General features: G+C 38.9%; 1 protein-coding gene across 5 annotated transcripts in view; it reads right to left on the bottom strand.

Annotated features, from left to right (window-relative positions):
* The window catches only part of LOC149780075 (1-phosphatidylinositol 4,5-bisphosphate phosphodiesterase gamma-1-like), a 209858-nt gene that overhangs the window by 43742 nt on the left and 150156 nt on the right, over positions 1 to 15960 (bottom strand). For all 5 annotated transcript variants that reach the window (XM_089936833.1, XM_089936830.1, XM_089936832.1 and 2 more), the window contains exons 26-28: positions 12807 to 12903; positions 10404 to 10493; positions 2234 to 2405 (exon numbers count right to left, since the gene is read on the bottom strand). In XM_089936833.1, coding sequence (XP_089792959.1) covers positions 2234 to 2405; positions 10404 to 10493; positions 12807 to 12903 — 359 coding nt within the window. The remainder of the gene's footprint in view (positions 1 to 2233; positions 2406 to 10403; positions 10494 to 12806; positions 12904 to 15960) is intronic.

Below are 15960 nucleotides of genomic sequence, written 5' to 3'. Positions count from 1 at the left end.
TATTGTGTATTTTAAAAATTCTTCTATTGTTTCATTTTATTAACAAAATTCCCATGAATACCAGTAAAATGTTACCAAAGTTGGCTTCCCTGTGTCAGCTGATTTTGTATGTATATAAAAAAAATGTAGGCTTCTGGGGTAGGCTTGCTTTGTAATAAAATAACCTCTGTATTTGATATCTTGCCAGCAAGTTCAAACTATGAGTTTATTGCTCCTTGCCGGTTTTGATTATTTACCACCCAGGCTTATATTTGCTTGGCATCTGTAGTCTTAATTAATACAAATGGGAATTATGTCAGCAGGTAAACAGAATATACAGCAATAACTTGCTTTAATAATACTTTTTGTAACTCATGCTACTGAAAAGATTGTCATTTGCACCTACAGTGAATGTATTTTCAAATAATGATTTATATTTGCGAGATACTGTCATATAATAAACCTAGCTATAGTACAATCTTGGTTATTTTGAACCTAACACCATGTTGTGCATGAATAGGAGATGCCATCAAGCAATTGGTTGATATTTCTTTCTCATGTTTGCAACCTTGCCAGTCAGATAACATATTTAACCTTTGAGTGAAACCAAACACGATTTATTTCTCTATGTTCACATTAATGAACAATGTTTCAAGTGTTATCTGACGTAAGCAAAAGACCCTACAATATGGATGCCTATGCAATATACACAGTTCATGGATAGATTTTTTTTCCTTTAATGCTTATGATAAAACAAAGAGGAATGAATGATACTAATAATACAAGGTTATTTTCTTTCATTTTATTATCAAATAAGCATTCTGTTAATCTATTTTACTGCAATGTGCAGTGGGGGGAGGGCAAATTAATCACAAATTTGTTTCGTTTCCTAAGTCTTGAGACATACGACCTAAGTGTAAAAAAGTTTAACCATAAGGTCTGGGACTGGAAAAAAATTATTTTATCATGTCCCAATATATATAGTAAATATGGTATCACTTATAACTATTGACAAATCTTTTAAAATCCAGGCCTGGATAAATCCCTTGTCTGGCATCCCATGACAAGTTAAAAACTACAAAAGGCAAGGAAACCTGCACATAAATCCATGGAAAAAAACTAACATATGCACTTGCAGAAAATATATAGATTCTTTTGCCACGTAAACATGTAGCTAAGAAATCCATGACAAAATACTGTGCTTTATTTCATCTGAACAAGTTCCATAAAAATACTGACTTGTACAATAAATGTCAAAGCAAATGACTTTTAACAGTTTAAAAAGTGAAGTCCACAAGGCTAAATCACTGACAGTTAAATATGTTTAAGATTTTTCTAGAATATGACATCCCAAACCCCCATCTTACTTCCAGCAGTTTTGTGATAGGTGGATGAATTTTAGGTACACACCACAAGGACAGTGACAAATGCATGTACATTTTACAGGCACCAATCAAATGTGAGATTAAAATATCACATTCACCAATCAACTGTGAGGTTAAAACATTCCATTCGCCAATCAACTGTGAGATTAAAATATCCCATATATAAAAAGGAAAGGTATGTGATGGAGAATAAAAATAGATTTATCATTTCACCTGTGATGACAGCTTTAGTAACACACAACTAAACAACCATGTAACTCTGACCTTCCAATTACCAGATTCCTGTTAAACTAGTATATAGGGGCCCTGAGTGGCCGAGTGGTCTAAAGCGCTCTCCATTATGGATCCCTGCCATCTCACCTCTGTCTGCGTGGGTTCGAGTCCAGGATTCGGCCAATGTGGGTATGTGAGAAAGCTTGCCAGTAGCTTCTCGTGGGTCGGTGGTTCTTCTCAGGGTTTTCCCGGGTTCTTCCTCCACCATTAATACTGGCCACCATGCACAGCCTATTGTGTGCTGAAAAATGGTGTTAAACCCCACAACAACAACAACAAAACTAGTATGTGCCAAGTTGGACAGTACTCCATGTATGGAAATAGATGTTGCAGAATCTCATACATCTCTCAAAAATTCACCCCAAAAGCTAAACAACATTTCATTGTACTGAAATAAGTATTGTATGCCTGTGTCATTGCTAATATGTGCAGCTGAATATCTTATTTAGGTACACTGCTCAAAAAGATCCATCAAATTTCCAATGATTTTTTGCAATTTTTCAGGTGCACATGTTCCAACACTGTAATAACTATGGGGAGAATACGGCATGAATTAATAAATTAAGAGTCAAAACAACAATTTTTTCCAGCTTTACCTTCCATTTCGCATGAATCGCCCCTCATTAAGCTGCATAGGCCTATCCTCTGTCTGGTAATTTAGTGCAACCATTTGTGCCCCACAATTCCACATTGGGAAGGGATCATAGTTTGAGGAGTCCACTCGTTGACCTTTTGGGTACACTCGACTAAGCTGCTTCCTGTTGTAAGTGGAACATTGTTAAGGGCAAAATAGCAACAAAGAAGAACCAGGGTACTGCACATTCATTATGCAGAAACCTAAAATTTGCTGAAAAAGACGAGCAAATTTTCAAACAGACACCATGACTGTAACTTGACACCTTATCCTGGAATTGGTGCCTTGACAACGGGAAATGAATGGTTAGATGATTTTGACCTTACTTGGGAGTTTCTGCTTGGGGGAACTCAACTCCAATGAACCAGATCTTGATTTTAAGCTTGATCTTATGCGGGAGAAGACCATGTTCCCTTGCATCAATAAGACATTACTTGACTCTATGTGGTAGAGACTTCCCTACACCTGGAAGTGTTGAGGAACTGCCCCTAATGGGAGACTACAACTTCCTTCCATGTGTCAATAATCGCACCTAAGCACGAGCTGTGGCTTTCATATCCCAGGAAGAACCATGGACACCTTTTTGGCAACATCCCTAAATGGAACAGATCTTCAAGCAACAGAGGGAAATGCAGGTCCCTTCCAGAAATTCATTATAAATTTCCTTTTTATAACTTTAACTCATGAATGTAATTCTTGAGTGACAAGATTTTCAAATTAGCTAGTAACAGCCATATCTGATGTTAAGATCAGCGTCGTTTTCAATTAGGACAAATTATGACAAAGGCCATTAGAAGACTTTTGGTGAAAACACCAATACGGTATGAGCATCCATTCAACAGAATTTGAAAGAAGATTTTATGTTTATCGTGGCAGGTAAGAGAAGCACACTTTTCATTGAAGACCAAGTAGATACCGTAGTCTTCTGGTGAAAACCCCATCTATTTAGGACAAGTAGCATAAAAAGATTTTAAGAAAATGGTGGCCACACTGGATGTCAGATCTGCACCATTTTCATTTAACAACTTTACATAAGAAATCTACTGTTGAAAAACCAATACTGATTTGACTTTCCAACTAGGAGGAGTAACAATACAGTTTTGAAGATGGCTGCTGTGGTGGCCATATTGGATATTAGATTGCACAATGTTTATGTCAGACCAACTAGACACCACAAGAAGTTCTCTGGTGAAAACACCATTCTGATACAACTTTCCATTCAAAAGACACAGCAAAAACAGTTTTCAAAATGGTTCTAACAGTGGTCACAGTTGATGTCAGATTGGCACCATTTTCATTTACAACCAACTAGACATTATAAGTTTTTTCTTTGCTGAAAACCTCACGCTGATATGATTATCCATTCTGATTAGCAATAACAAGATTTTCAAGATGACTGCCTTGGTGGCCATTTTGGATGTCAGTGAAGCATTGTTTTCATTAGGACCAACCAGACATCATGTCTTTTGGAGGAAATCTCTTACCATTTCAACTTTCAATTCAGGAGGAGCAATGATAAGATTTTCAAGAATGCTGCAATGGATAGCAAATTTTTTGTAAATTATGTTTCTTCGAGAATACTTACCTGATCACATTAACATTAGGGATATAAGCCTGCTACCTCTCGAATCCAGCCCTACTAAAAGACGAAAATTCGTCTTTTCTGTCTATCTCATATAGACCAAAGGGCAATAACTCTTGCCCCTTACCTCCCCTTGCCACCACCAGGTGTCACTAGTTTTTTAAGCTGGGACGATTGAGACACTCAAAGGGAAAATGTTATTGATATGGCACCAGTCCCTGAAAACACGCCACTTTCCCTCGTAAGCCTTCAGAGTGGAGGGCCTTCTTGCTCTTGAGATTCTCTCCACAATCAAAGGTTTAAATTGTTTGTCTCGCAAGGCTGCCCGGACAAGAGCCAAGCGTGAAGAAGAAGACGGTCTGGGCAGGGGTGGAACACCCATGACTGCGGTTGTTTGAGAAGATTTGGGCTGGTTGGAATCTTCCTGGGTAGATCTATCGCTAGATCAAGTAGATCGGTGACCCAGGACTTGTTCCATCTGAGAGGGGAAATAAGAATCATCCGACAGTTCTGACACCTTAACCTCTGGATTATTTTCGGTACCAAAACTGTGGGAGGGTAGGCGAATGCCCACAACCCCTCCCAGCTGATTGACAGAGCATCCATGGCCCAAGCCTCTGGGTCAGGAACCGGAGAGATGAAGATGGGCAACTTGCGATTCCACCTTGTCGCCAAAAGATTGATCATCGGACACCCCCAAAGTGTGCAAATCCAAAGAAAGACTGATTGATGGAGTGACCATTCCGTGTGAATGACTTGACCTTTCCTGGATAGAGTGTCGGCCAAGACATTGAGTCTGCCGGGAATGTGTCTGATTTGTACGTTGATGTGGAGGTTGTCGCACCAACTTAGAAACTGCCAGATCAGAATGCACAGGTCTGGTGATTTGGTGCCCCCTTGTTTGAGGAGGTAAGTCACCACCACAGAGTTGTCTGACATAATGAGGACAGTTTTTCCTGAGAGTTGATCCTTCCAGAAATGAAAGGCATTGATGACAGCCCTCATTTCTAAAAGGTTGATGTGGAGAGGCCTCTCCTCTGGCTCCCACGTGCCGCTGACTGTAGCGAAGTCCGTCAACAGGTGGGCACCCCAACCGTAGGTACTGGCGTCGGTACATACTGTTATCTCCGCTTGGGGCATCTCCAGAGGAATCCCCATGGACAGCCAACCGGGGTTGTGCCACTGACGCAGGAATGATCGTATCTCAGGCGTGATCATTATTGTTTGATTGAGGGGACTTGAAAAGGGGTGCCATTGTGCCAGTAACGTCATTTGTAAGGGACACATAAAAAGACGGCCAAGCGGGATCAAGTCTGCTGCCACACTGAATAATCCGAGGAGTTGCAAGAATTCTCTCGCTGAAATCCACGTCCTGTTGGAAATGGACTCAACAAGTTCAACGATCCAGATTACGCGAGCGCGAGGAAGCTGTACCAGATTCAGATCAGTGAGAAACTCCATACTCAGATGGACAAAACGCTGGGATGGACAGAGATCCGACTTTTTCCAGTTTACGAGAAAGCCTAGATGATCAAAAAGTGCTAAAAGATCGTTTCTGCCTTTGAGCAGAATAGAATTTACCATATGTTTCTGGAGGATGTCGTCCAAGTACATTGCCATCCCTGTAGATGAAGTCGAGCGGAACAGGGTGACGACGCAATCCATAACCTTGGTAAAAGCCCAAGGGCTGATGTTGAGGCCAAAGGGTAGGACCTGGAACTGATAAACCGCATCACAGTAAGCAAATCGGAGAAATTTCCGCGACGCTGGGTGGATAGGGACGTGAAAATATGTGTCAGTCATATCTAGACTGACGGCATACTCGTCCCGCCGGATGGAAAGACGGATTGATCTCGCCGTTTCCATCTTGAATTTCGGTGGTAAAATGTATTGGTTGAGGCGACTCAGGTCGATGATCGGCCTCAACTTGCCGTTTGCCTTCTGGATAAGAAACAGCCTGGAATAAAACCCCGGCGATTGCGGTTTTTTCACAATCTCCACCGCCTGTTTTTCTATGAGTGACCGTATCTCCTGTTGTATAAAGGTATCCTTCTCCCGATAGGATGGTACGTCCGTGAAGAGGGGAAAGGTGGACAGGGGAGGGGCTTGGATAAATGAAATCCGAAGCCCCTCCGAAATGACCTGGATCACCCAATCATTCTGAGAAAAAAAGGTGGTCCAGTAGTCCTGAAATTGCAGGAGGTGGCTGCCCACAGGTAGGCTGTCCACGGGTGGTGGGGAGGGTATGTCAACTTTTAGAGTTAGGAGGCTTGAAGACGGAGAAACTTTGTTTCTTACCACCTCTGTATGGTTGCCTCCTAGCTTGATTAGACTGTTGTCTCCTGGTCTGTCTCCTGCACATTTGATTGTAAGGATCCCTTGTCCCTGGTCCGCCAATCATCCCTCTGCTGTGGCAGGGGATTTTTTCTAAACGCCTGTGAGGGTTGGGCGGCGAGTTGGAGGGGCAGTTCCTGAGCTGCCTGCTTCCGAACTTTTTCAATTTTTCCTCCAAAGAATAAAGGTGACCCAAACGGATTCATCCATAAAGCCAGAGTATGATGGGGCTTGAGCGACGTGGACCGCAGACATGTGTCACGTCGTATCAGGTCTAAGTTGGCAGAAGCAGTCAACGCATTAGCCATGGAATGATGAGCTGCCCTGTTAATAACTCTAGCAATCTGGGCCGTCACTTCCCAAGCATGGTTATTGTCGGATTTTTCTGCGAGTCAGAAAATGGCTAATGAAGCCAAGTCTGACATTGAAGACGTAGTGACTACGTTCCGGACTAGCTTTGACATGGCATGGAACACATTTTTGTCCACTTTGTGAAACAGTGGAGCGGACAAGTGAACTGCTGCCATATTTTTGTCCAGGGCCGGAAGATCCATACTGAAGGCATCTGAATGAATTTTGCACCAGCGACACGAGAACATCGCTGGTACTTGGCTTTCTGAAAAGAACGCCTTAGCATTCCCCGATCACCCATTCGTCCTGATAGACGATCATTGATCTCCTTAATTTCTGCTGACTGGGGAAGGAGCCAGAAGGACGGCGTCTCTTCCTCCCCGTCAAGATCTACAGACGCCTTAACTTTGTAGTCGAGTGGTGGTAGGAGGAGGAGGACATTCTGAAGTTGCCAACACCCTATAAATTTCTTCCACTGCCGCCTTAAAGCCAAACTCCGTTCCATGGTTGGATCTGTGTACGGCTGATTTGCAGGAGTTTCGTCACCCTCACTGTGTGCCAAGTCGTGTTCTGGAATAGCTTGCATTTCTGGATAGAGCATACCAGGTGGCAAAGATGAAGCGATTCCGTCATCCTTGACACTGTCACTAACTCTCCCTTGTGGATAAGCCGTGAACATATGGACAGCCAGCCCTGCCGGCTGGTTTGTCTGGCTTGTGGTCGGCCTGAATGTGGCGACGGTCCTGCTATCACCGATACTGGCTGCTCCAATGGCCTGGCTGGACGGACAGATTTCTCACTAAAATCTCTGCCATAGTATTGGTATGTTGCCGGCGGTACAGCTTGACGGACGGATTTATCACTAAAAAAAACGTAAATCATATTTGGTCGGACCATTTTTAGCAATAGGGTCCCCATGCTGGGACAACTGGACGGCCAGTGACATAGAGGTTGTATAATGAAATGGATCCGATGGATCCGGTAAAAACCCCATGCGTCCTGACTTACAGGCCCAAAGACCATGCTCGGGCATGCAAGGGGACTTACGCCCACTGGGCAGCCTAAAATTGGGGGAACACTCCCCCAAAGAGTCAGAAAAAGCTGTGAAGCGAGCGAGGGAAATAAGGGTAATATCTGGCCTGATGTCAATAACTGCGTCATCGTTTCCTGGACCAAATGACGCATCTGTTCAAAGGTGGACTGTTGTACCCTGTCAACATTATTTTCCTCCTTTGCCGCTGATGTTACTGTGGCTGACGGCTGCAAACGACGAACTTTAGGTGGAGGGGGGACCCCAATGTCCCCCACAAGACTCGCAATGGAGGCTGTCTTCGGATGTATACTGAGGACATCAATGTTATCTTTCTTTGACTTATTCCGTCTATCCCTCCCTTTTGCTGTCTTCTGGACAACATCAGCCCACATTTGCTCTGTCCAAGTATTACACACGCTGCATGGTATAGATGATGTACACTTGGTACATACAATACAAGAGTCATGGTTGTCTTCTTTTGCTTTGAACTTTTGCATTTCATGCATTTGGTTGACATTTCTACTGAAACGACACAAGAAAAGAAAACAAAGCACAAATTAGCAATTCAGCATGTTATTAATTCACTAATACCACAACCGTTACTAACGGAGTAAGTGAAATTAGTCAGTGTCGCGTTAACTCTTAATTGACAACACGAGTTCAGCGATAGCGTGTGTAACATGGTCTTCAGTAAACGAAATCCGTAAGGGTGACAAAGTCACTCAATTTTGAAAAAATTGTTAAAATAATGTATACAACCTGTAGAAGAATGATTGTCCAGCGCAATAAATCCAAATTTAACTTCGGATGGTCCAATTTAACGCTAAGATGGCTTGAATTGTTTGGAGGTAAAATGTATGTATTATCAGTACAAGCGAAGCTTAAAAACTAGTGACACCTGGCGGTGGCAAGGGGAGGTAAGGGGCAAGAGTTCTTGCCCTTTGGTCTATATAAGACAGACAGAAAAGACGAATTTTCATCTTTTAGTAGGGCTGGATTCGAGAGGTAGCAGGCTTATATCCCTAACATTAATGTGATCGGGGAATGTATTTGAAGGAGAAATCATAATGTATGTCATACTGGCACCATTTTCATTTGGACCAATTGGACATCATTAAAAGGTCCTTTAGTAAAAGCCCTATGTTGGTATGGCCTTTCAGTGAAGAGGAGTAATGATACCAAGATTACCACCATGGCTGCTTTGGTGGCCATATTGGATGTCAGATTGGTACCATTTTCATTTAAGACCAACTATACAAGTCTTCTGATTACAGCCCCATATTGAAATGATGGTTCCTTTGTGGAGGAAAGGTAATAACAAGATTTTCAAGGTGGCTTCTGTAGTGGTCATATTGCCTGTCAGATCAGTACCATTTTCATTTAGGACCAACTAAACCTCATAAGTCTACTGTGAAACCATTATGTTTTGATGACCATTAATTCAGGATGAGTAGTGACAGATTTTCAAGATGGCTGATGTGGTGACCATATTGGACATCTGAGCAGCAACATCTTCACTGAGACAGACTAGACTTTGGAATGAATGTGTTTATAAAATTTCATGGCAATCCTCCAAGTAGTTTTGAAGTGATAACAAACGTGCTAACGGTCAACATTTGATGATGGACAACAAGCCATCCTATAAGCTCTTCTGGTCTATGACCAGTACAGCTAAAAGCATTATTTTACAAGTCTGCAAAAATATGTTTTAATTTGTATGAACCACTCAAAACACTGTATCAATACAAACCACTCTAAATACTGTATCAACACAAACCACTCAAAACAATGTATCAATACAAACCACTCTAAACACTGTATCAATACAAACCACTCTAAACACTGTGTCAATACAAACCACTCTAAACAGTGTATCATTAAAAACCACTCCAAACACTGTATCCAATATAAACCACTCTAAACACTGTATCAATACAAACCACTCTAAACACTGCATCAATACAAACCACTCTAAACAATGCATCAATACAAACCACTCTAAACACTATCAATACAAACCACTCTAAACACTTTATCAATACAAACCACTCTAAACACTGTATCAACACAAACCACTCTGAACACTTGATCAATACAAACCACTCTAAACACTTTATCAACACAAACCACTCTAAACACTTTATCAATACAAACCACTCTAAACACTGTATCAATACACTGATACACTTTCATAATATACTATACTGGGCTAAGTGTTTTTTTCTGTAATATTTTGTTTAGTCTCGCACTGTGAAGGGTATTTAATAGTTTTGTCAGTCTTGTTTTTGTACATAGGTCTTGTATGTAGATGTAAAGAAACTGTTTATATACTGCTCTATCAACAATATTATAACTGACATAACAATGGGGGCCCCGAGTGGCCGAGTGGTCTAAAGCGCTCTCCGTTCCGGATCACTGCCATCTCACCTCTGTCTGCGTGGGTTCGAGTCCAAGACTCAGCTAGCGTCGGTATGTGGGAAAGCCTGCCAGTAGCTTCTCGTGGGTCGGTGGTTCTTCCCTGGGTTTTCTAAGGTTCTTTCTCCACCAGTTATACTGGCCACCATGTATAGCCTATCTTGTGCTGAAAAATGGCGTTAAACCCTAGAACAACAACAACGACATAACAATGGCAGTACATTATTTATTTACAGAACTCCTGTTGAAAATTTAAATGCAGCAAGCATCTATGACAAAAATGCAGAACAGCTCAAAGAAATAAAGTATAAATATATTAGTGGTGCCTGCTGAATCAAAATTGTCTGTGAAATTGGTATCAACTCAACTAATAACAAAAGCTTGCTGCTTTGATGAATTTAGTCACGAAAGGATATGAAACAAATTGCTTTGCTCTTGTCTTGGCACAATACTTTTCTGCTTTAGCTTCTTGGAACGAAGACATTTCACAGGGGTTGCCAGAAGGCCCTGAAACAAAAAAAAGAAATCACCAATAATAGGCACCTTACCCTGGTGACCTTATGGTCAAAATATCAAACAAGAATTGTGATTAGTAGGTCGTTAGTTTACACATATCCCTAATTCTCACCCACCCACCCCATTTCATTCTCTGTTTATTGTTGTTTTGCTCTTAATCAGATCACTTAAACTTGCTGGCTTGGGCCACTTCAGCAGAGAATATCTACTGGGAGGTTACCTGCAATGGTGTGATATCTCATCTAGGGATAGTCAAATTCAGTAGCTTTGTATCCCTGAAATCAGGATAACATGATTGGACATTAACATGGAAATCAGGATATCATGACTGGGCATTAACATGAAAATCAGGACATCATAACTGAATTTTAACAAGTAAATCATGATATCTTAATTGGACATTAATATAGAAATCATGATATCTTGATTGGACATTAACATGGAGATCAGGATATCATGACCAGACATTAACATGGAAATCAGGATATCATGACCGGACATTAACATGGAAATCAGGATATCATGACCAGACATTAACATGGAAATCAGGATATCATGACCAAAAATTAACATGGAAATCATGATATCATGACCAAAAATTAACATGGAAATCAGGATATCATGACCAGACATTAACATGGAAATCAAGATATCATGACCAGACATTAACATGGAAATCAGGATATCATGACCGAAAATTAACATGGAAATCAGGGTATCATGACCAGACATTAACATGGAAATCAGTATATCATGACCAGACATTAACATGGAAATCAGGATATCATGACCAGACATTAACATGGAAATCAGGATATCATGACCAGAAATTAACATGGAGATCAGGATATCATGACTGGACATTAATATGGAAATCAGGATATCATGACTAGACAATAAATGGAAATCAGGATCATGACCAGACATTAAGATGGAAATCAGGATATCATGACTGGACATTAACATGGAGAACAGGATATCATGACCGGACATTAACATGGAAATCAGGATATCATGACCAGACATTAACATGAAAATCAGGATATCATGACCGGAAATTAACATGGAAATCAGGATATCATGACTGGACATTAACATTTTTCAGCACCAGTAGCTTTTTGAAAGTTGATACATTGCTGTAAAAAGGCAGTTACCTTAGCATTCAAATTAGTAAGACGATCTAGTTTGATGTGCTTCATTGTTTTCATGAGTTTTTCCACATCAAATTTACCATCATAACTGATCTTAAAATCCGTACCACAGAGCTTGTATCAGGCATGATGTGGCCCAAGACTTAAGTGCTGTATTATGTCATTTGTCTTTGAAGGATTCTGGTTTTTGTCTTTTTCTATTCCATCTACTAAAATTATTTTAAAAACTCTCCTCTCATTACAACGAACAGAATCCATTCAACTTGACTTTTAGTACCAAATAACTATATACTGGTGCTGTACAAAATATGAACTGCAACAATAAACCTGAGACCAAAGTTTCAAAGTAGAAAAAAGAGTCTGTTTTCTTCGAAATATGCCCTACAGCTGCTATAATAGAACATAATGATAGTGTACTTTAGGAAAGTGTATGTAGGTGTATGATGAAGAAGTGTATTCTTAAACCAGTTATGAAGAAGCCTTCATTTCTGAAATACGATGTGTCAGATTACTGAGCTCTTAATAAAAACAAGAAAACAACTTTATATTTGTTTTTTTTTTTCTTAAATATATTTTATTGGAGGGGTGAGAGAAATATACCAAATAAGCAAAATCCATATACAGGTGAGCATAAGATGTAATTCAGTGTAAAATAGCATAATGATTATGCCAAAAGCATAATGATTAAGCCAAAAGCATAATGATTATGCCAAAAGCATCATGATTAAGCCAAAAGCATAATGATTATGCCAAAAGCATCATGATTATGCCAAAAGCATAATGGTTGGCAGGTATGCAAGGGTCATAACTTTTAAGCATGTGCACCATGTGCTCATCGCTGAACTTGTCAAAGTTTTTGCTGAGATTAAAGTTCCACAGCAAACTGGTTTAAAATCTATTAATAAATGTTGAAGTGAGAGTGTTCACAAGGTATGTGCATTAGTAACTCCTATGCCATGACAATCAAGGGGCATAACTCTAAGAAATATGCAGAGAAGGAGATCATCACCTAACTCATCCAAGCTGTTGTTCAGATGAAGCTGTCATCACATTTGGTTCAAGTCTAATAATAAATGTAGAAAAAAAGAAATGGACATGTAGACAGAGAGAGGACAGGTAGGCAGAGAAATAAATCTGAGATTATATTACTCACTTTCTGGATCAAAGGGCACGGCTATACAGTAAACAATGAGATCTGAAAATTCTTGAGCTATCTGCTTCTTCTTCTCAATAATTCTTATATTGCTGTTCTGGAAGGATACAAATATAGTATGTGTGCTTAAAATATTCATTGAAGAATTGTTTTCCAAAAAAATTTATGAAAAAGGCACTGATACCTATAAGCATTCACACATTTAAAGCTCATACACTTAAAGCACATGCTGAAAATTCTTTAAAATGAATACTGGTATATTTTCTCACTCAATAGTTCCATGCAGTGCCATTCACTATTAAACACTTTATGATAGAGTGTTTTGACCTCCAACCTACATGCAATCAGTACTACAATGTGCATAACATTTCTGATAGAATCAACGTCATTTGTATTATAGAATTCTTGAAAGAAGTAAACATTTATTCTAAGCTATAACTTTTATGCCATCACCTAGAGCTATTTTATGTAATGCACATACCATCCCTTATTTTCAATAACTTTTCATCTGTTTTTATTAACATACACCATTTAATTCCCCGTTGTTCGGGAAGCTTTATATATTACCCTTACCATCTTCTTGCTTTACTTTCAACTATTTGGTTTTTATATTGTTAGTCAATATGAAACCTTTTATCATTTTTAAATGATCATACATACAACCTTTTGTTTGGCGCTAAATAGCCTAACAGTGCTGGTGTGCTGTAAAAATACAAATCAATCAATCCATGCAGTGCTAATTTGCCCTCCAGAGTTGGAAGTCTCATAAACTGGCACAGTCCTTTAATTTGTGAACATTTTAAATTCAAGCTAAACAGATTACCATAACAAATATCAACAGCAATAAAATTTCAAGAACAGATAATGGCTTCTCATCTAGGGGTAGACTCACTTGTTAAGCGCCATAACACTTGTACAATATCTCCATCAAGAAAAACACAACAAAATACAAAATTTGGGCCAGTAATAAACAGGAAAGGCATTATCATGTTTCTTTCATGCATTTTTATACAAATATTTATATGTGGATTAATCCTGCCACTAACTAATGAATTTTCAAATTTGTCTACATTATGGGCTACTGATTCTTTAAGATTACACAGATAAGCCAATACAGCACTTCCATTTTCAGCAAAGAACGTTATTAAGACAATGCTATTAGGCATTCATTGAAGTTACTGCAGACCAATCATGTAAATCCGACAGCTTTTGCTAATCAAAGATCCAATGAACCAAAATATAAACAAATGGTTCAGAATGATGGAATAATAAAACTACTGAAAAACATTTTTTTTGTTTACACAATTAAGGATCAAAGCAATTGTAAATCAGGAAATAAATGTTGTTGTAGAAGACTATGTTAAGCAGACCTTAAAAATTAATGACCAAAGGAAACTGGACCCTGTCCATTGCACTGGACCCTGTCAAACTGTCCATAAGGTAACTGCACACTGTGTAGTTATTTCTATATCTAAAAACGGAGACCATGAAAATAATTCCCAACAAAACTGTTCTAAAATTTAGGGTTGGGTTGGGGGTGGGGGTGGAACAATATCAACTGCCATTTGGATGATTAATGATTAAGTCTGCAGGGTAGATACAACAAACTCAAAGTCTTTTAACATCTTTCATGTAAATACTAATGTTGACAAACAATACCTACACTGAAACAGGAGTTTGTCAATGTCAGTGAAGTAGGTGATATTAGAAATGCTTAGCATCATCTTCTGTGTACAAAAATTGATTGTTTAATTGCAATCAGTAAAATTTAACAAACTGATGAAGACTACTTGTGTCTTTCTATAAAGAGTTAAATTCTGCTCAGTGTTTCGTTTTATAAAAAAATAAATATAACTCTGTTCAAATATTTTTCTACTTTTAGTACCCAGGAACTGTGGCAATATTTCATGGTGGAATGTTATCATCTGTATAAATCTGAAAGGCATTCAAGCTATGACACTGTGTCAAATGATGTCAAGCTTCTGTTTAAAAGAAATTATTAAAAGCTTCTCTTGCCATATCTCATAGCAGATTGGCATCATCTGTACAAATTTGAAAGCCCTACAAGACTGTAAAATTTTGTAAAATTCTGTACTTTTTTTTAAAGAAGTCATTTAAAGTATTTTCTATTTAAGTAACAAGGTAAAAAAAAAAAAAAGCATCATGAGTATAAATCTGAAAGCACTCACTGCCAGAATGCTTTCTGCTGAATTTCATAAAAAAAAACAATGCTGATCAATTTCTGAGGTCATTTGAAGTTACTTTTAGTAACACTGAACAGTGTCCATTTTTGATTGCGCACCAGCATCATTCATAGAAATATTAATGGTCTTCGCACCAACCTGCATTATGTAAAGTTTGATCAAATTCTATCCAACTATTTAAGAAGTTGTTAAAAGGTTTTTATATTTTGTGTAAGAGTGGCAGTACTTAATCACAGACCAGCACCACTGATGTAAAACTCAAAGATCTTCATGACAATATACTTTATGTCAAGGTTGGTCAGATTCCATTCAGTGGTTTATTAGAATATGCTTAATGCTTTTTTTTTTTCTCTTACAGAAATGACAGCTATATTTTATGGCAGAGTTCTGTAACAATGAATGGTCTTCTTACCAGGATGCTTTCAGATAAATTTAGAATCAACTAAACATCATTGTAAGAAGTCTTTTAGTGAAAACCACACACTAATGTAACCATCAATTTGACCATTTACATGTAATACCAACTAGACCTTGGCATGCATGGGTATATAAATTTTCATGGCAAGCCTCCAAACAGTTTAGATGGAATAGCAACAACAAACTTGTCCTGACTGATTTTAAAGCTGGCAGATGACAGACAATAGGCCATGACATAATCTCATCTGGGATATGACCAGTACAGCCAACAACTTAATGGTAGACTAAGAAGGATTCCAAATGAAAAATTAAATGTGTTCACAAATTTAGGGCAAAGATGACATTTAAAAACTCAAGAAATTTTCACTCATTAATGTGCATACAGCCTATTATCAAATATATAAAAAATGTGTGAACCAAATATGGATGTTCACCACTATGCCAGAAATTACCTGAATTCAAAAGTAAATAAAGGTCTGATGGACACATGGATGAAAGGACAAGGGTAGCACTAAACACAATATATGGGCCAT

The sequence above is a fragment of the Sinohyriopsis cumingii genome, chromosome 16 (assembly GCF_028554795.1).
Source record: "Sinohyriopsis cumingii isolate HCF-2022 chromosome 16, ASM2855479v2, whole genome shotgun sequence".
NCBI lineage: Eukaryota > Metazoa > Mollusca > Bivalvia > Unionida > Unionidae > Sinohyriopsis > Sinohyriopsis cumingii.
This window is presented reverse-complemented; position numbering and strand designations above follow the sequence as displayed.